General features: G+C 53.9%; 2 protein-coding genes across 9 annotated transcripts in view; both read right to left on the reverse strand.

Moving 5' to 3' along the window:
• GDPD4 (glycerophosphodiester phosphodiesterase domain containing 4) overlaps positions 1 to 2944 on the reverse strand; it is a 43971-nt gene extending 41027 nt beyond the window's left edge. For all 4 annotated transcript variants that reach the window (XM_064168652.1, XM_064168644.1, XM_064168671.1 and 1 more), the window contains exon 1: positions 2773 to 2944. The gene's annotated coding sequence lies outside the window, so the exon portion shown is untranslated. The remainder of the gene's footprint in view (positions 1 to 2772) is intronic.
• Positions 2945 to 17280: 14336 nt separating this feature from the next.
• Positions 17281 to 20015, reverse strand: part of PAK1 (p21 (RAC1) activated kinase 1) — a 114492-nt gene continuing 111757 nt past the window's right edge. For all 5 annotated transcript variants that reach the window (XM_064168701.1, XM_064168691.1, XM_064168709.1 and 2 more), the window contains 2 exons: positions 19556 to 19693; positions 17281 to 18467 (listed from right to left, as the gene is read on the reverse strand). In XM_064168701.1, coding sequence (XP_064024771.1) covers positions 18381 to 18467; positions 19556 to 19693 — 225 coding nt within the window. In that variant the 3' untranslated portion in view covers positions 17281 to 18380. The remainder of the gene's footprint in view (positions 18468 to 19555; positions 19694 to 20015) is intronic.

The following is a 20015-nucleotide window of genomic DNA, read 5'->3' on the forward strand; positions in this document are numbered from 1 at the left end:
GCTGGGTGCTAGGTTGGGCTGGCTGAGCTTGGAGCTCTCTTCCAGTCTGGCTGGTTCTATGATTCCATGAAGCTTAAAAGGCACCATCGAGTCTCCTCCTCTGCTCAATGCCATCAGGGCTGCTCATGGAACCCAGCTCTACAAGGACTTCTAACTGCCCTCCATGGCTTGCACATCTTTCAAACACTTCCATAGCAAAGCTGGAGAGGAAGCAGCAGTTTTGGCTCCCTTCACACCCAGAGCAGTTTTAATTAAACCCCAGCTGGTCCCATGGTCCATGGTGGGTTCTGTTGTTAAATGCAGCTCAAAAGCTGTGAGCAGCTGTAGGGAATCATTTCCATTCTCTCTTGCCTTTCAACCTGGAGGAGAAGTCCTGAGACCCAAAAGAAAGAGTAGAAGTGAAGAGGGTGTGGTGGCCTGGTTGATTGGATAGGGCTGGGTGCTAGCCTGAACTGGATGAGCTTGGAGGTCTCTTCCAACCTGCTTGATTCTGTGATTCTATGTACATCATGGGGCTGGATCCTCAAGTTTATGCTATCCAACCCAACCTTGCCAGAGTGCTTGCTCCCAGTTTCATGTCAGCTGGGTGCCTCACCCTGAGCTAAGATTCACTCTTACCTAAAAGTGCCAATTCCCTCATTTTGCTGATAATTAGCCCATCAATACTCATGGAAGAGAATTGCAGGCTCCTAGAATCACAGCATGGCAGGGGCTGGAAGGGACCTCCAAAGCTCAGCCAGTCCAACCCCCCTGCCACAGCAACATCACCTGGAACAGATCACACAAGAATGCTTTCTGGTGGGTCTTGAATATCTCCAGAGAGGGAGACTCCACAGCCCCCCTGGGCAGCCTGTGGCAGTGCTCTGTCACCCTCACCCATGGAACTTCCTAAGCCTGAAATTCCACCCAGTGCCCCTTGGCCTGGCACTGGGCATAACCCAGCAGAGCCTGGCTGCAGCCTCCTGGTGCTCACCTGCATATCTTTGTGAACTTGACTGAGGTCCCCTCTCAGTCTCCTCCTCTCCCAGCAGCACAGCCCCAGCTCCCTCAGGCTCTCCTCATAACAGAGCTGTTCCACTGCCTTCAGCATTTCTGTGCCTCTGCACTGGACTCTTCCAAGCAGTTCTCTGAGGTCCTTGAACTGAGTGGCCCAGAACTGAACACAATATTCCAGATGTGACCTCACCAGGGCAGAGTAGAGAGGCAGGAGAGCCTTTGTCCACCTACTAACCACAGCCCTTGTAATCCACCCCAGAATGGCACTGGCCCTTTTGGCCACCAGAGCACACTGCTGGCTCATGGTCACTCTCCCATCCACCAGGACCCCCAGATCCTTTTCCCCTTCACAGCATGGTTTGGATTGGAAGGGACCTTTAAAGGTCATCTAGTCCAACCCCCCTGCAGTGAGCAGGGACATCTTCAACTAGATCAAAGCCCTGGGCAACCTGGAATCATAGAATCATACAATCAACCAGGTTGGAAGGGAGCTCCAAGCTCAGCCAGCCCAACCTAGCACCCAGCCCTGCCCAACCAACCAGACCATGGCACTCAGTGCCCCAGCCAGGCTTGGCTGCAACACCTCCAGCCACAGCCACTCCACCACCTCCCTGGGCAGCCCATTCCAATGCCAATCACTCTCTCTGCCAGGAACTTCCTCACAACATCCAGCCTAGATGGAATAGATGGGATGTGTCCATCTACCACCTCTCTGAGCAACCCAGACCAGTGAGTGCCTGAACTCCCCTGACTGGAGAATGAAGTTTTCATCATAGAAAGTGGAATTCCTCACACACTGTGGAAGTATCTGGGCAACAAAGGGCCAAACCTTGCTCTGAGCTGCGAGCCAAGCTGCGAGCCAAAGAATTACCCACCACAGCTCCCAGCAAGTTGGACCCAGAGAGTCGCTCCCAGCCGTGGAGCCTTTGCAACCAACCAGGTCCTGATTATTTACAGCTGTACCCAGATGTTAGCCTTTCACGGGCTATTTGCTCCCGAGTCGACCTCCCCGTTCACACGCTCGGGGAGCTCAGGGGAAGAAAGAGAGAGGCTCCTTTCTCCCTTTTACTATGGAAACAGCTCCTTTATCCCAAGCGCTGGAGAACGCTCGCCCTCCCTTCCCTCCCACCGCCCTCCCGGCTCCGGCGACCCCACCGCTCCCGGCTCGCATCTCAGCTCCCCTCCTCACAGCTCGCAGGCAACTCGCCCAGCACAGACCCCCCCTTTTTCCTCCCCAGCCAGCCAGCCGAAGCCCCTCTCTGCTCATAAATCACCCCCTTTTGTTCCCACTTCTCCCCATTCTCTCGCTCTTGCTCGGGCTTTGTTTCTCGCCGCAGCCGAGAGGGCAGGAGCTGGGGCAGTCGCCCGCTGGCGCATCCCAACCAACACAGTGAAAAGTCCGAAGGGTGAAGGACAAAAACCAACCCAAACCCCAAGCCCACACCAGCAGGAGACCCCCAAACACACCAAACAAACAGCGAAACGAAACAAAGCAAAACAGAGCCCAGGAGAAGGTGGAAGAAATCCTGCCCGGCTTGCCCGGTGCTAACTTTTAAGGCAGGCAGGAAAAGAGCAGGCAGAGATGGATTTTACCCAGGCAGGAGCATCTTTAAGAGTTAGAATCAGTCAGGGTTGGAAGGGACCACAAGGATCATCTACTTCCAACCCCCCCCCTCCCTGCCATGGACCTAGACCAGGCTGCCCAAAAGCCTCATCCAGGCTGGCTTTAAACACCTCCAGCGATGGGGCAGCGTAAGGAGAGAGGATGCAACTTACCCGAGCGGGACACACATGGGCAGGCTGTTCTTTGCTCGCTGTGTCCTTCGCTTGTGACACTCCGGGACCCGAATGGTGGCACCGCTGTGTGACACCCTGCGTTAGAGAGGCTGCCGGAGCCGTCCCCTCCCACCGTGGGAGGGACCATGCACAGCTTCACCCACTCGGGTCCCAAGGCTGGAGACGCGAAAACCTCCTCGTGGAACGCAGGCAGCTGCTCACCGCATGGCTCTAAGAGGCAGCGGAGACCTACGGGTGAGCTTGGGTTCGCTCCATCCTTCACCCATTCACGCCAGGCTGGCATTCAAATCCCATCCCCACCCACCCAGCCCCGGCAAAACGCAGCCTCCAAAGGCTGGGCTCCGTGGCAGCATCCCAAAGACGGGGGCAAAAGCTGCTGCGGCTGATCCTCAGGATGAAAAGCTCCTGAGCATCCTCTCTGAAAGCGTTTCCCAGAGCTGCGAGCTGCGGGCAGGAATCCACCGCAGCAGATCGCTGAGCAACCCTGGAGGCGAAACCTGCTTAGTTGACTTATTTTTGCAGCGATTTTGGGGCTTTAGTACCTTAATCCTATTAGAGACATAACTTCCTTTGGGGAGGAGAGGGGGGAAGAAAGGGGCAGGTCAGCACAATGGATGTATTTTGTAACTCCCAAGGCACTCAGGACTTCCAGAGAGGCAAAATCCCCCCGTAAAGTTCCTCAGGCTAGAAACCTGCACAGCCTCACACAGCTCCTCCTGCTCCTAAAAAGCTCTTGGCTGCATGAGAGGCTAAAGAAACTTTCCCTCCAGTCCCTGAGGGCTCTTTCAAATGCCACTGCTGGAAAGTTTGGGGTTTGTTTTGTTTCTTTCCTATCCTTGTGGTCTCTCAGGGTGGGATTTTTCTTGCTGGATGAAGAGCTGAATCACAGAACCAGTCAGGGTTAGAAGGGACCTCAAGGATAGAATCATAGAGCCATAGAACCAGTCAGGGTTGGAAGGGACCTCAAAGATAGAATCATAGAGCCATAGAACCAGTCAGGGTTGGAAGGGACCTCAAAGATAGAATCATAGAGCCATAGAACCAGTCAGGGTTGGAAGGGACCTCAAAGATAGAATCATAGAGCCATAGAACCAGTCAGGGTTGGAAGGGACCTCAAGGATAGAATCATAGAGCCATAGAACCAGTCAGGGTTGGGAGGGACCTCAAGGATAGAATCATAGAGCCATAGAACCAGTCAGGGTTGGAAGGGACCTCAAAGATAGAATCATAGAGCCATAGAACCAGTCAGGGTTGGGAGGGACCTCAAGGATAGAATCATAGAGCCATAGAACCAGTCAGGGTTGGAAGGGACCTCAAGGACAGAATCATAGAGCCATAGAACCAGTCAGGGTTGGAAGGGACCTCAAGGATAGAATCACAGAACCAGTCAGAATTGGAAGGGACCTCAAGGATAGAATCATAGAGCCATAGAACCAGTCAGGGTTGGAAGGGACCTCAAGGATAGAATCATAGAGCCATAGAACCAGTCAGGGTTGGAAGGGACCTCAAAGATAGAATCATAGAGCCATAGAACCAGTCAGGGTTGGGAGGAACCTCAAGGATAGAATCATAGAGCCATAGAACCAGACAGGGTTGGAGGGACCTCAAGGATAGAATCATAGAGCCATAGAACCAGTCAGGGTTGGAAGGGACCTCAAGGATAGAATCATAGAGCCATAGAACCAGCCAGGGTTGGGAGGGACCTCAAGGATAGAATCATAGAGCCATAGAACCAGTCAGGGTTGGAAGGGACCTCAAGGATAGAATCATAGAGCCATAGAACCAGTCAGGGTTGGAAGGGACCTCAAGGATAGAATCATAGAGCCATAGAACCAGTCAGGGTTGGGAGGAACCTCAAGGATAGAATCATAGAGCCATAGAACCAGTCAGGGTTGGAAGGGACCTCAAAGATAGAATCATAGAGCCATAGAACCAGTCAGGGTTGGGAGGGACCTCAAGGATAGAATCATAGAGCCATAGAACCAGTCAGGGTTGGAAGGGACCTCAAAGATAGAATCATAGAGTCATAGAACCAGTCAGGGTTGGAAGGGATCTCAAAGATAGAATCATAGAGCCATAGAACCAGTCAGGGTTGGCAGGGATCTCAAAGATAGAATCATAGAGCCATAGAACCAGTCAGGGTTGGAAGGGACCTCAAGGATAGAATCATAGAAGCAGTCAGGGTTGGAAGTGACCTCAAGGAGAGAATCACAGACTCATAGAACCAGTCAGGGTTAGAAGGGACCTCAAGGATAGAATCATAGAGTCATAGAATCGTAGAACCAGTCAGAGTTGGAAGTGACCTCAAGGATAGAATCATAGAGACACAGAAACATAGAACCAGTCAGGGTTGGAAGGGACCTCAAGGATAGAATCATAGAATTAGGTGTTGAAGAAAGGACTGGATGAGGCACTTAGTGCCATGGTCTAGTTGATTGGACAGGTTGGACTGGATGAGCTTGAAGATCTCTTCCAATCTGGTTGATTCTATGATTATAGACTCATAGAAGCAGTCAGGGTTGGAAGGGACCTCAAGGATAGAATCACAGAGCCATAGAACCAGTCAGGGTTGGAAGGGACCTCAAGTTGAGAATCACAGAATTAGGTGCTGGAGAAAGGACTGGATCAGGCACTTAATGCCATGGTCTGGTTGATTGGATAGGTTGGACTGGATGAGCTTGAAGATCTCTTCCAACCTGTTTGATTCTATGATAATGGTAAGCAGGAGGCACCACCTAAGAGTTCAACTTTAAAAGCAGAATGACTTAATCCTTACTTAGCAGCAGGTCCCCAAATAGCATCATCTGCCTTGGGAATGTTAAACAAAGGAGGAGACTGACTGCAAGGTATGAAAATAGCAGCAGCTGAGGCTTGTTGCTGATCCTCTTCCAGCCAATGCTCAGCTGGCTGGGCTAAAGAGGCCTGGGACTCTGTGGGGCTCTAGAAACACAACTTGGTTGGTGGTCTGACTCAGAACTACAGAACCTCAGAGGTTGGATGTGAGCTCCAGAGATCATCAAATCCGACCTCAGTTGACAGAAGTCCTGCAGACAGGGCAGGGGACAGTGAGGTTAAGAGGGCTGATGGCACTGGTGAGAAGCAGGCAGCAGGAGCAGCAGCTTTGCCAGGTTCCTTGCACTTCTAACCTCCTAAGTAGATCCAGTGGATTTCTCCCCCTTGTACATTTGTGGCCTCGTTCAGCCCAGTTTCACCACGGGGCCAGGCTGAGGTCACAGCATCACAGAAACAATCTGGCTGGAAAAGCCCCTCAGGGTCACCAAATCTCCTCCCCTGCTGCAACCTTCTTCACAGAGAGTGATTTCCCATTGGAATGGGCTGCCCAGGGAGGTGGTGGAGTGGCTGTGCCTGGAGGTGTTGCAGCCAAGCCTGGCTGGGGCACTTAGTGCCATGGTCTGGTTGGTTGGGCAGGGCTGGGTGCTAGGCTGGGCTGGCTGAGCCTGGAGCTCTCTTCCAACCTGCTTGATTTTATGGTTCTGCATCCTGCTACCTGCACTCCAAGAACCTGCTTGGTTCAATGATTCTATGATGCCTCTTGTCCTAACCCTTGGTACTTGGTAGAAAAGACCAGCACCAGCTTCACTCCAACCTCCTTTCAGCTGTCTCAGCCTCCTCTTCTCCAGACTAAATGATCCCAGTTCCCTCAGCTGCTGCTCTCCAGACCCTTCACCAGCATCGTTGCCCTTCTCTGGAGCCACTGCAGCACCTCAATGTGCTTGCAGTGAGGATGCAGCAGGACCCAGGCAGGCTCAGAATGGAGAACCAGATGGAAGGAGTAGTGTGGCCTTCCAGGACCTGAAGGGGGCTACAAAAAAGCTGGGGAGGGACTTTGGAGGGTGTGAGGGAGTGTCAGGAGTGGGGGGAATGGAGCAAAGGTGGAGGTGGGGAGAGTGAGGCTGGAGGTGAGGAGGAGGTTGTTGAGCAGGAGAGTGGTGAGAGGCTGGACTGGGTTGCCCAGGGAGGTGGTTGAGGCCCCATGGCTGGAGGTGTTTGAGGCCAGGCTGGCTGAGGCTGTGTGCAGCCTGCTCTAGGGTAGGGTGTCCCTGGGCATGGCAGGGGGTTGGCACTGGCTGCTCCTTGTGCTCCCTTCCAGCCCTGACTCATTCTATGACTCTGAGAGTCTGACAAAGTACTCCTTGGACAAATGCTCCTGCACTCAAAACATGCTTTTTGTTTGGGACTGGAAGGGAAACTTAAAGGCCTCTTCAAATGTAATCTTGCAAATCACAGAGCCACAGAAACACTCAGGTTGGCAAAGCCCCTCAGGATCACCAGGTCCAACCCAGAACCCTACTCTGCAAGGTGCACCCTAAACCATAGCCCCAAGAATCACAGCCAAGGGACTTTAAAACACATCCAGGCTTGGGAACTCCACCACCTCCCTGCCCAGCCCATTCCAGTGCCTGACCACTCTTGCTAGGAAAAAATGTTTCCTAACGTCCAGTCGAAACCTGCCCAGTGGCAGCTTGAGGCCATTCCCTCTTCTTCTATCACTGATTACCTGTGAGGAGAGACCAGCACCAACCTCTCCACAACCTCCTTTCAGGTCCTGAAGGTCCACACCCAGGGGTAACATTGCATGGCAGTGGCACAGCAGGTCTGAGGAGCACCCAGAGAATCATAGAATCAGCCAGGCTGGCAGAGAGCTCCAAGCTCAGCCAGCCCAACCTAGCACCCAGCCCTGCACAACCAACCAGACCATGGCACTAAGTGCCCCAGCCAGGCTTGGCTGCAACACCTCCAGCCACAGCCACTCCACCACCTCCCTGGGCAGCCCATTCCAATGCCAATCACTCTCTCTGCCAGCAACTTCCTAACAACATCCAGCCTAGACCTGCCCTGCCACAGCTTCAGACTCTGTCCCCTTCTTCTCTTGCTGCTTGCCTGGCAGCAGAGCCCAACCCCACCTGGCTACAGCCTCCCTGCAGGCAGCTGCAGGCAGCAATCAGCTCTGCCCTGAGCCTCCTCTGCTGCAGGCTGCACACCCCCAGCTCCCTCAGCCTCTCCTCACAGGGCTGTGCTCCAGGCCCCTCCCCAGCCTTGCTGCCCTGCTCCAAACACCTTCCAGCACCTCAACATCTCTCTTGAATTTAGGAGCCCACAGCTGGATACAGCACTGTTTGCCTTTGAAACAAGCAGCAAGGTCAGCACTCCCCAAAACACCTTCTGGAGAGGCTTCATCATCATCCTTGCCTGAGCTGCCTTTCTTCCAGCTGCTGCATCCTCATGGCATGGATGGACTCCAAGAGTTACTCAGGGGATGAGTGGATGGGGCTGAGCCACATCATCGTGGATGTTAGCAACAAGCTGTTTGCTGTGAGGGTGGTGGAACACTGGAACTGGTTGCTCAGGGAGGTGGTTGGGAACCCATCCCTGGAGATATGCAAGGTGAGGCTCGACTGAGCTCTGGGCAACCTGATCTAGTTCAGGCTGTCCCTGCTGACTGCAGGGTGGGGATTGGACTGGATGAGCTTTGGAGGTCCCTTCCAACCCAGACCATTCCATGATTCATTCTCAAATACCAGCACCAAGAAAAGCTCTCTGCAGTGGAGGGAAGAGCCCTGAAAACACATTAGAAAGGTGATTTAAAGCACACTCATTGCCCCAGCTCCTAACAAGCACAGGAAACTCAAAATACTCTGTTCTCTGCCCTAAAATCACAGAACCAAGCAGTTTGGAAGAGACCTCCAAGCTCATCCAGCCCAACCTAGCACCCAGCCCTGGCCAAGCAACCAGATCATGGCACTAAGTGCCCCACCCAGGCTTTGCCTCAGCACCTAAGTTCACCCAAAGCAATGCCCTGGATTTGCTTTCTTCGGGGTACACAGATGCAAAGCCTTCAGCACTGCAGTTTGCTCTGCAAACACCTGACAAAGGTCTCACCAGCTGGGCAGAGGCTGCTCTGACTTCAATAGCTTGAGCTCAGAGTTCACCAGCTGATCTCACCAGGTGTCCCAGCCAGCATCCTAGCCCTGCTGACAGCTGGCAATGAAGGCAAGGAAGGATCTGCTGGAGCCCTGCCACCTCTCAGCCCAGCCTTGGAGGTTATAAACCCATAAATCAAGCTCTTGGAAGGGACTGTAGAAACTCATCCTGAGTGCATCAGCAGGGCAAGGCAGCCTTGAACTTCTGTGAGTTTTGGAACCCTTTGTGTCAGGAGAAGATAAAACCTGTGGAAATGGCACAAACAAGGAGCAAGGATGGGCTCCTTGCCCAGCTGACAGGCACAGAATCACAGAGTCAACCAAATTGGAAGAGACCTCCAAGATCATCCAGCACAACCTAGCACCCAGCATGCCAGACATGGAGGGTGCTTTGTTGCCATATAGAATGGTTTAGGTCAGAAGAGACCTCCAAAGATCATCCAGTCCAACCCCTCCTGCAGTCAGCAAGGACATCCTCAACTAGATCAGGTTACTCAGAGCCTCACCTTGCATATCTCCAGGAATGAGGCCTCAACCACCTCCCTGGGCAACCTGTGCCAGTGTTCCACCACCCTCCTAGTAAAGAACTTGTTCCTGACATCCAATCTAAATCTGCTCTGCTCTGGTTTGAAGCCATTGCCCCTTGTCCTGTCCCTGCAGGTCTTTGTAAACAAGTTACTCTCCACCCACAGCCTGCAGCAGAGGAGGCTCAGGGCAGAGCTCATTGCTGCCTGCAGGGAGGCTGTAGCCAGGTGGGGTTGGGCTCTGCTGCCAGGCAAGCAGCAAGAGAAGAAGGGGACAGAGTCTGAAGCTGTGGCAGGGCAGGTCTAGGCTGGATGTTGTGAGGAAGTTGCTGGCAGAGAGAGTGATTGGCATTGGAATGGGCTGCCCAGGGAGGTGGTGGAGTGGCTGTGGCTGGAGGTGTTGCAGCCAAGCCTGGCTGGGGCACTTAGTGCCATGGTCTGGTTGGTTGGGCAGGGCTGGGTGCTAGGTTGGGCTGGCTGAGCTTGGAGCTCTCTGCCAACCTGCCTGATTCTATTCTATTCTATTCTATTCTATCCCTATGCTATTCTATCATATCCTATTCTAACCCTATTCTGTTCTATGATAATCCTATCCTGTTCTACTCTAATCCTATCCTATTGTAATCTTATCCTATTCTATTGTAATCCTATCCTATTCTAATCCTATTCTATCCTTATCCTATTCTATTCCTGTTCTATTCTACCCTATTCTATTCTGTTATAATCCTATCCCATTCTATTCTATTCCTATCCTATCCTATTGTAATCCTATTCTATTCTAATCCTATCCTATACTATTCCTATTCTAATCCTATCCTACCCTATTCTATTCTATTCCTTTCCTACTCTATGCTAATCCTGTCCTACTCTATGCTAATCCTATCCTACTCTATTCTCTCTTAGTCTATTCTATTATAATCCTATTCTACCCCATCCTATTCTAGTAGCCCTCTTCAGCTACTGGAAGGTCACTATTAGTGTCCCCTGAGCCTTCTCCTCTCCAGGCTGCACACCCCCAGCTCCCTCAGCCTGTCCTCATAGCAGAGCTACTCCAACCCCTTGGTCATTTTCATGCCCCTCCTCTGGACCTGCTCCATCAGGTCCATGTCCTTCCTGTATGGAGGGCTCCAGACCTTGACATCTCCCTGCCTAAGCCCAAACTGGGACATGTGTCCCCTTGCAGTGCCCTGCCTTGACCAGCACAGAGGGGCTGCTGCGTGCTCCCCCTCCCTGGGCTGTGCTGGGTTTGTCCCCCTGTCACCATATGGTTGCACAACGAGCTGCTGCAGCTCCCTGAGTGCAGGTTAACCATGTCCCCTGTCAGATTAACGACAGAAATTGCACCAGTTATGGCTTTGGCCTTTGCAAGAGTGATAAGACAGGCAGGGGGGGAGAAGAGGTGGCCTGAAATGACCCAGACTTCAGCCCTGGAGGACAGCAGTATCACAGTATCACATTATTATCAGGGTTGGAAGAGACCTCACAGATCATCAAGTCCAACCCTTTACCACAGAGCTCAAGGCCAGACCATGGCACCAAGTGCCACGTCCAGTCCTGCCTTGAACAGCTCCAGGGACGGCGACTCCACCACCTCCCCGGGCAGCCCATTCCAGTGTCCAATGGGCTGGCACAGATCCAGTGTCCAATGGGCTGGCACAGATCCCACAGCCCTGAGGGAGGTGTGCCTACCTTTTGCAGCAAGTGCTGGGGGTTGGACATGATGATCTCCTTGGGTCCCTTCCAGCCCCTAACATCCTGTGGCATCCCTCACCCTGAAAAGCAGAAGTGGCAGCTGGTGGAAGCACAGGGAGTGGGATGAGGAAAGAATCACAGAATGGATTGAGATGGAAGAGGCCTGAAAGATCATAGAATGGTTGAGGTTGGAAGAGACCTGAAGGATCAGCCAGTTCCAACCCCCCTGTGCCATAGGCAGGGACACCTCCCACTAGAACAGGTTGCTCAAGGTCTCATCCAACCTGGCCTTGAACATCTCCAGGGAGGTTGTGGAGCACAGAATCACCCAATGTGATCTTTGATCACATTGGGTGATTCTGTGCTCCACAACCTCCCTGAGCAACCTGTGCCAGTGTCTCACCACCCTCAACCTGTGCCAGTGTCTCACCACCCTCACTGCAAACAACTTCATCCTAACCTCCACTTCCAATCTCCCCTCTGCCACTTTAAACCCATTCCTCCTCCTCCTGTCATCCCCAGGCCCTGTCAATAGTCCCTCCTCAGCCCTCCTGTAGCCCCCTTCAGATCCTGGAAGGCCACTCCAAGGTCTCCTCCATGCCTTCTCCTCTCCAGGCTGCACAGCCCCAACTCTCTCAGCCTGTGCTCAGAGCAGAGCTGCTGCAGCCCTCTCAGCATCTTGGTGGCCTCCTCTGGACTGGCTCCAACCTGTTCCACTTTCCCATCATAACAAAGCAAAGATGTCACCAGACTTGCAGTGTGTGGCATGTCCAAGTACAAAGATGCTGACAGCCATGGTCACACTGAGCCTCAGGGGATGAGGCTGCACTGAAGGTCTCCCTCTCCATCTCTTGAGCTCTTTTGGCTCTGAAAAACCAATAACCAGGGAGGGTATCAGCCCCTCAAATTGCTGGTGCAGGAATACTCAGTGTGGCACAAAGACACCAAGCAAAAGAGGAGCAGCAGTTGGTGTGTGGTGCCCACAAGCTTCCAGGGAAGCCAGAGCCTGAACCTGGACTAGAGCCACCCCAGAGGTCCCTTCCCAAGGCACCAAGCAAAGGAGGAGCAGCAGTTTGTGTGTGATGCTCACAAGCCTCCAGGGAAGCCTGAACCTGGACTAGAGCATCCTCAGAGGTCCCTTCCCAAGGCACCAAGCAAAGGAGGAGCAGCAGTTAGTGTGTGGTGCTCACAAGCCTCCAGAGAAGCCAGAGCCTGAATTAGGGCATCCTCAGAGGTCCCTTCCCAAGGCACCAAGCAAAGGAGGAGCAGCAGTTAGTGTGTGGTGCTCACAAGCCTCCAGAGAAGCCAGAGCCTGAATTAGGGCATCCTCAGAGGTCCCTTCCCAAGGCACCAAGCAAAGGAGGAGGAGCAGTTTGTGTGTGGTGCTCACAAGCCTCCAGGGAAGCCTGAACCTGGACTAGAGCATCCTCGGAGGTCCCTTCCCACCACCACCATTCTGGGACCATAAACCACATCTCTCAGACAGGCAATGAGGAGGGACCAGTCAGAGTCACTCTGCAACCCAGCTGTGGGGAACCAGCCCCAATCACCAGTCCTGAGGGGTGGCTGAAGGGCAACCACAGGAGCTGCACATCAGACTTCAAAGCAGGCAGCAGCCAAAGCCTCTCTGCCTCCTGCAGCCTGTGCTGCAGCAACTGGGTCACCCAAGCTGGCACCGTGGAGCAGTGACACAGTTCTGTGGAAAGGGAGGGCTGCTCCTTGCCCTTCTCCTTCCCTATCTGTGGCTGTGCTTTGGGAAATGAGGGCATTGTGTTCCTTCCTGCTAGGAATCAGGGGGTGGTGATGAACCCAGGAGAGTCAAGCTAGGAGCAGCTGTGGAGCTGTTGGAGGGTAGCAGAGCCCTGCAGAGGGACCTGGCCAGGCTGGATGGGTGGGCAGAGGCCAAGGGGATGAGACTGAAGAAGGCCAAGGGCAGGGTTCTGCTCTTTGGGCACAACAACCCCAAGCAGCACTGCAGGCTGGGGCCAGAGTGGCTGAGAGCAGCCAGGCAGAGAGGGCCCTGGGGGTGCTGGGAGAGAGGAGCTGAAGCTGAGGCAGCAGTGCCCAGGTGGGCAGCAGAGCCAATGGCATCCTGGGCTGGCTCAGGAGCAGTGTGGGCAGCAGGACAAGGGAGGTTCTTGTGCCCCTGTGCTCAGCACTGCTCAGGCCACCCCTGCAGTGCTGTGTCCAGCTGTGGGCTCCTGAATTGCAGAGAGCTGTTGAGGTGCTGGAAGGTGTTTGGAGCAGGGCAGCAAGGCTGGGGAGGGGCCTGGAGCACAGCCCTGTGAGGAGAGGCTGAGGGAGCTGGGGGTGTGCAGCCTGCAGCAGAGGAGGCTCAGGGCAGAGCTCATTGCTGTCTGATTCTATTCAAGGTACACCCAACCTCCAAAAGAAAGAGAAAACTCAGCTTCTAAACAGTGGTCACGAAAGCTGAGCGAGACAACAGGGAAGGAATCTCGGAGTGGCAGCTGCCAGAAGAGGGCATCACAGCTCCAGGCATGAGAAAGGACCTGCCAGAGAGCCCACAAGCTGCCTGCTGAGTGTGACCGAGCTACGGATCATAGAATAGAACCAAGCAGGCTGGAAGAGAGCTCCAGGCTCAGCCAGCCCAACCTAGCACCCAGCCCTGCCCAACCAACCAGACCATGGCACTAAGTGCCCCAGCCAGGCTTGGCTGCAACACCTCCAGCCACAGCCACTCCACCACCTCCCTGGGCAGCTCATTCCAATGCCAATCACTCTCTGCCAGCAACTTCCTAACAACATCCAGCCTAGACCTGCCCTGGCACAGCTTCAGACTCTGTCCCCTTCTTCTCTTGCTGCTTGCCTGGCAGCAGAGCCCAACCCCACCTGGCTACAGCCTCCCTGCAGGCAGCTGCAGGCAGCAATCAGCTCTGCCCTGAGCCTTCTCTGCTGCAGGCTGCACCCCCCCAGCTCCCTCAGCCTCTCCCCACTGCCTGCCTTCTCTCCAGGCATCGCTCCTGGCTCCCTGGCAGACGCAGGCCCCTGGGACAAAAGAGGCATCCAGTCGGAAACAAAACACTGCAGCGACCCTGGCTGCTCCCTCAGACAGGGCTTTTGTGTCCCTCTGCTGTCTGCCCACCAAGCCCTAACCAGATCGCTGAAGTCAAGTGAGTGTCTCCATGGAAACTTCCCTTCTCAAGGAGCCTCCTCGCTGGAGAAAAACTCTGCACCTCTTTTGTCTGGGAGGAGGATAAAGGCTGCCTAGAGAGGAGCCTGCAGTGACTCACCAGCCAGATGAATGCCCTCTCAAAACACATCCATTCAACCGCTTTAAGGATGGTGAGAGGTGGGCAGTGGCTGATGCAACTCAACTGGGCAGTTCTGCCACCCCCTCCACCCCTGCTCTTCACCCTCAGCTTCTTCAAGGCACCTGGGGGCCATGGACCCCTCCCACACACAAACTCTTTGCCCTGCTGAACTGCAGTCATTAAAGGAACCCTGCAGGAACACAGATCAGGAGAGGCAGGAAGCTTCTTGTCAGAGCTTCTTGTTGCTCCTTCCATAAGAGTCACAGAATCAGGCAGGTTGGGAGAGCTCCAAGCTCAGCCAGCCCAACCTAGCACCCAGCCCTGCCCAACCAACCAGACCATGGCACTAAGTGCCCCAGCCAGGCTTGGCTGCAACACCTCCAGCCACAGCCACTCCACCACCTCCCTGGGCAGCCCATTCCAATGCCAATCACTCTCTCTGCCAGGAACTTCCTAATAACATCCAGCCTAGACCTGCCCTGCCACAGCTTCAGACTCTGTCCCCTTCTTCTCTTGCTGCTTGGGCTGTTCTGTTGCTGAGTGGGCTGCCCATGGAGGTGGTGGAGTGGCTGTGCCTGGAGTTGTTGAAGCCAAGCCTGGCTGGGGCACTCAGTCTGTGGCTAACTGGGTGAGAAAGTTTATGTTTAAAAGACTCCTCTGTTGATGTGAACATTCTGTCTTCATACACTGATAGCCTGGAGAAGAGGAGGCTCAGGGGTGACCTTATTGCTGTCTACAACTACCTGAGGGGTGGTTGTGGCCAGGAGGAGGTTGCTCTCTTCTCTCAGGTGGCCAGCACCAGAACAAGAGGACACAGCCTCAGGCTGTGCCAGGGGAGATTTAGGCTGGAGGTGAGGAGAAAGTTCTTCACTGAGAGTCATTGGACACTGGAATGGGCTGCCTGGGGAGGTGGTGGAGTCGCCGTCCCTGGAGCTGTTCAAGGCAGGACTGGACGTGGCACTTGGTGCCATGGTCTGGCCTTGAGCTCTGTGCTAAAGGGTTGGACTTGATGATCTGTGAGGTCTCTTCCAACCCTGATGATACTGGGATTCTTCATGAAGCTAATGGCTGCTGAGCATCTTCTATCTGAAGTTCTTCACAGAAAGAAGGATTATCATTGGGATGGGCTGCTCAGGGAGGTGGTGGAGTCACCATCCCTGGAGGTGTTCAAGAGAGGACTGGATGAGGCACTTGGTGCCATGGTCTGGTTGACTGGATAAGGCTGGGGGGTAGGTTGGACTGGATGATCTTGGAGGTCTCTTCCAACCTGCTTGATTCTATTGGCCAGGGCTGGGTGCTAGGTTGGGCTGTCTGAGCTTGGAGCTCTCTTCCAACCTGCCTGACTCTGTGATTCTGTAACTCTGACTTAAAAATTAACCTCTGGGTCTGAGTTTTCCTAGACTCACAGAATGGCTTGGACTGGAAGGGACCTTAATGATCATCTAGTTCCTGCCATGGGCCAGGACATTTTCCACTAGCCCAGACTGGTGGAAGCCTTCTTGTTCCCTGAGGACATCTTGATTCTCCTGTGACCTGGATGTGACTCCAACCTGACAACTTCTTTGACTTGATTCAAAACTATTTTTAATCACAGCCCTTAATTATTTAATGTCCATTAATATGGGAGTCTTTCTTCTATATTAGACCATGAAATATTCAAGTGTTGGAGTAGCCTTTCGGAATATTGGATTCCTTTTGGGAGTGGGGGTGTGGAATCTCAAACAGTCCTATACCAAAAAGGATATAAAATGCTGCAGCTTACCAAGGGCTTGGTGGAGAGAGAGGCTAAAAATCATCTGTTTCCATGAACTGCCATCCCTGGAGGTCATAGAATAGAAGCACAGAATGAGTCAGGGTTGGAAAGGACCACAAGGAGCAGCCAGTGCCAACCCCCTGCCATGCCCAGGGACACCCTACCCTAGAGCAGGCTGCACACAGCCTCAGCCAGCCTGGCCTCAAACACCTCCAGCCATGGGGCCTCAACCACCTCCCTGGGCAACCCAGTCCAGCCTCTCACCACTCTCCTGCTCAACAACTTCCTCCTCACCTCCAGCCTCACTCTCCCCACCTCCACCTTTGCTCCATTCCCCCACTGCTGCCACTCCCTCACACCCTCAGAAGTCCCTCCCCAGCTTTTTTGGAGCCCCCTTCAGATACTGAAAGTCCACAAGAAGGTCACCTGGGAGCCTATTCCAGAGTGAGGAGCCCCAACTTTTTGTGGGGTCTCTGTCTCCAGAGCCTTTCCAGGCCTGTCTGGATGTGTTCCTCTGTGATCTGTTCCTCTGTGATCTGTGTTAGATTGTGTGGTCCTGCTATGGCAGGGGGTTGGACTTGATGGTCTCCTCGGGTCCCTTCCAACCCCTAATATCCTGTGAGCCTGTGAACTCTTTCAGGCTGTGCTCACAGCAGAGCTGCTGCAGCCTCTCAGCATCCTCCTGGCCCTGCTCTGGACACTCTCCAGCATCTCCACAGCCCTCTTGTAATGGGGGCTCCAGAGCTGGATACAGTGTGGATATTAGGAGGAAGTTGCTGGCAGAGAGAGTGATTGGCACTGGAATGGGCTGCCCAGGGAGGTGGTGGAGTGGCCGTGGCTGGAGGTGTTGCAGCCAAGCCTGGCTGGGGCACTTAGTGCCATGGTCTGGTTGGTTGGGCAGGGCTGGGTGCTAGGTTGGGCTGGCTGAGCTTGGAGCTCTCTTCCAACCTGGTTGATACAGAAAGCATCTCCCTCAGGTACAACTTAGGTCATCATTCCCTCTGGGTGTGCAGTCTCCTTCTCTGGAGCCTTTCCAGGCTTGTCTGGATGTGTTCCTCTGTGATCTGTGTTGGATAGCATTGTCCTGCTCTGGCAGTGGGGTTTGGACTCGATGATCTGCTTGGGTCCCTTCCAAGCCCCAATATCCTGTGATCCTTGAGAGCCACTGGGTGGTGCCCCAGAGGGCTGCAGAAGACAGGAGACAAAGCTACCTTACACCACCCAAGACGTTCCAGCATCCTGTGAGGACCCCAACAGCCTGCTCTGGTGGCAGTGAATCCTCTGATCCTCTCTCAGCCCCGAGGTAAGAAAGGCAGCAGTCACTTTATTCAAAGTCAGTGTAGAGCTGAACACAAGCCCAGTGTTTAAAACCAACCCCTCCAGCAGTTCCAGGTCCCCTGCTCTTTGTACAGACTATGAGCAACCAAAGGAATCAGTAGCATAAAGAAACCACCATCAATGCCACAAAGGAACCTTCCCCAGGTCTCCAAGAAGAAAGCAGCATCCAGGATCAGTTTGTTTCCCATTGGACTCACTCTTAAGTAGAGTTTTCAACATCACTTGGCAGGCAAATCTCATCTTTACAAGGGTCATTGCTCTGTTTGCTTTATCACACAGGGTAAGGGTCTCTAAGAAGCTTCACAGCACTGATCAAGGAACCCTAAAAGAGCCCTCTGCCATTTTCTTCCCCCCTGTGATTCACCCTCTAGAACATCAGCAACGTCTGGGCTTTGTTTAAACTAGCTGAGTCGAAGCTAAAAGGAGAGGAGGAGTCCCCCCAGGTCCACATACTCTGGCAAAAGGATCATCCACGAAGCCCTCCAGAAGCTGCAGGAAGCACACAGAAGCCTTCTTCACGCTCCCTGCAAGCATCCAGCAGCCCTGCAGGAGATGAGTGCTCACAGCCTGACTCCCCTGTCAGTTGTCACAGCTGCTCACACGTCTGCTGCCTGCTTCCTTCCCTCCTGGAGTCATCCACAGCACAGAGCAGCCTCGGTGGCCTAAGAGCAGCTTGCCAGAAGCAGTCCAAGACTTAATTCATGAAGATAAACATGGCCTAAGGCTCCACATCACTTCGAAGAGGAAACACAGTAAGAAGTATGACAAGAGACTTGGCTTTGCTCCGTGGAGGTCGGGTTCAGACGTCCTCAGAAGGCTCTTCTCAGCCCTGGGAAGCTTCCCCCTCTCACCCCCACCAGGAGGATGGGAACGGCAGCTGGGTAAGAGCAGCGACATCGCTGCTGCCTGCCCTGCCTCCTCCAGCCAGCAACACCTCTGTGCCCTCCAGGGCAGGCCAAAGTCTAAAGGGCAGCCCTGTGAAGGAGGAGCAGAAGGGTTCAGGCAACTCAGTGTGTGAATGAACATCTGACAGCGTGGGCACGGCAAGCATGTAGGCTTCAGCACCCTAATGGTTGTTCTTGGCTGCCTCTTTAGCTGCAAGAATCAGAGGAGTGAGACTAGACAGAGGCTTGGCAATCTTCAGGAACTGGTGCTGGGAAGAGGAAGAAGAAAGAAAAAGGAGGTCAGTTTTTCAGAACAGCTCCAGAAGTCAGGTGGATGCTCAGTACATCAGCACCTGGACCCACAGAGAACCAGACAATCAGGCAGGCTGGAAGAGAGCTCCAAGCTCAGCCAGCCCAACCTAGCACCCAGCCCTGCCCAACCAACCAGACCATGGCACTAAGTGCCCCAGCCAGGCTTGGCTGCAACACCTCCAGCCACGGCCACTCCACCACCTCCCTGGGCAGCCCATTCCAGTGCCAATCACTCTCTCTGCCAGCAACTTCCTAACAACATCCAGCCTAGACCTGCCCTTCAGCTGCTGGAAGGCCATAAGAAGGTCCCCTGGGAGCCTCCTCTGCTCCAGCCTGCACAGCCCCAACTCTTTCAGGCTGTGCTCACAGCAGAGCTGCTGCAGCCTCTCAGCATCCTCCTGGCCCTGCTCTGGACACTCTGCAGCATCTCCACAGCTCTCTTGTCCCAGGGGCTCCAGAGCTGGATGCAGGACTCCAGCTGGGGTCTCAGCAGAGCACAGCACAGGGGGAGAATCCCCTCCCTGGCCCTGCTGGCCACACTGCTGCTGCTGCAGCCCAGGCTCTGCTTGGCTTTCTGGGCTGCAAGTGCACACTGCTGGCTCCTGCTGAGCTTCTCCTCTAGCAGCACCCCCAAGTCCCTCTCCCCAGGGCTGCTCTCCAGCCACTCACTACCCAGCCTGCATTGGTGCTTGTCATTGCAATCAACCTAACCATAGCACTAAGTGCACTTGGCCTTATTCATTCTCATCCCCTTGGCCTCTGCCCACCCATCCAGCCTGGTCAGGCCCCTCTGCAGGGCTCTCCTACCCTCCAACAGCTGCACAGCTGCTCCTAGCTTGATGTCATCTGCAAACTCACTGACACTGGACTCAGCTTCTCCTCCAGCAGCACCCCCAAGTCCCTCTCTCCTCAGGGCTGCTTTCCAGCCACTCACTGCCCAGCCTGGATTGCTGCTTGGCATTGCCTCCACCCAGCTGCAGGACCTTGCACTTGGTCTGGTTGAATGTCATGAGGTGCATCCCTGTTGCCCACCACCACCACCTACCTGGAGCAGCTCTTTGGCAGAGCCTCTCTTTTCCACGTCCATTTCCAGGCAGCGGTTTAGGAAGTCTCTGAATATGGGTGAAAGCTTCTCTGGGTTCTGCAGCTCTGGAGTCCCATTAGTAGCAATCAGGTAGAGGGCCTAGAGTGAAAACAAAGCACCAGGAGGTTAGGAGGGTTAGATTCCATCTCTGCATTAGAGAGACACCCATTTCTTCTCTGCCCAGCTCAGTGGAGAGGAAACAACTCCCCCTTATCAAAGGGGCTAAGCAATGCTCCAGCGCCAGCAGGCAGAACAGCTGCCAGCCTCACTCTGTGTGGATGGGATCCAATCCTTTCTTGTTTCACCCTCATAATCTGGGGTGGGATCCTGCAGCCTTCCTAAGGGATTAAGAGGACAAAACCAACATTCCAGACCATGTTTACAGAGGGAAGTCACTGGCATGACTCTGCCAGGGCTAGAC

Source organism: Pogoniulus pusillus, chromosome 3 (assembly GCF_015220805.1).
Source record: "Pogoniulus pusillus isolate bPogPus1 chromosome 3, bPogPus1.pri, whole genome shotgun sequence".
In the NCBI taxonomy this organism is placed as follows: Eukaryota; Metazoa; Chordata; class Aves; order Piciformes; family Lybiidae; genus Pogoniulus; species Pogoniulus pusillus.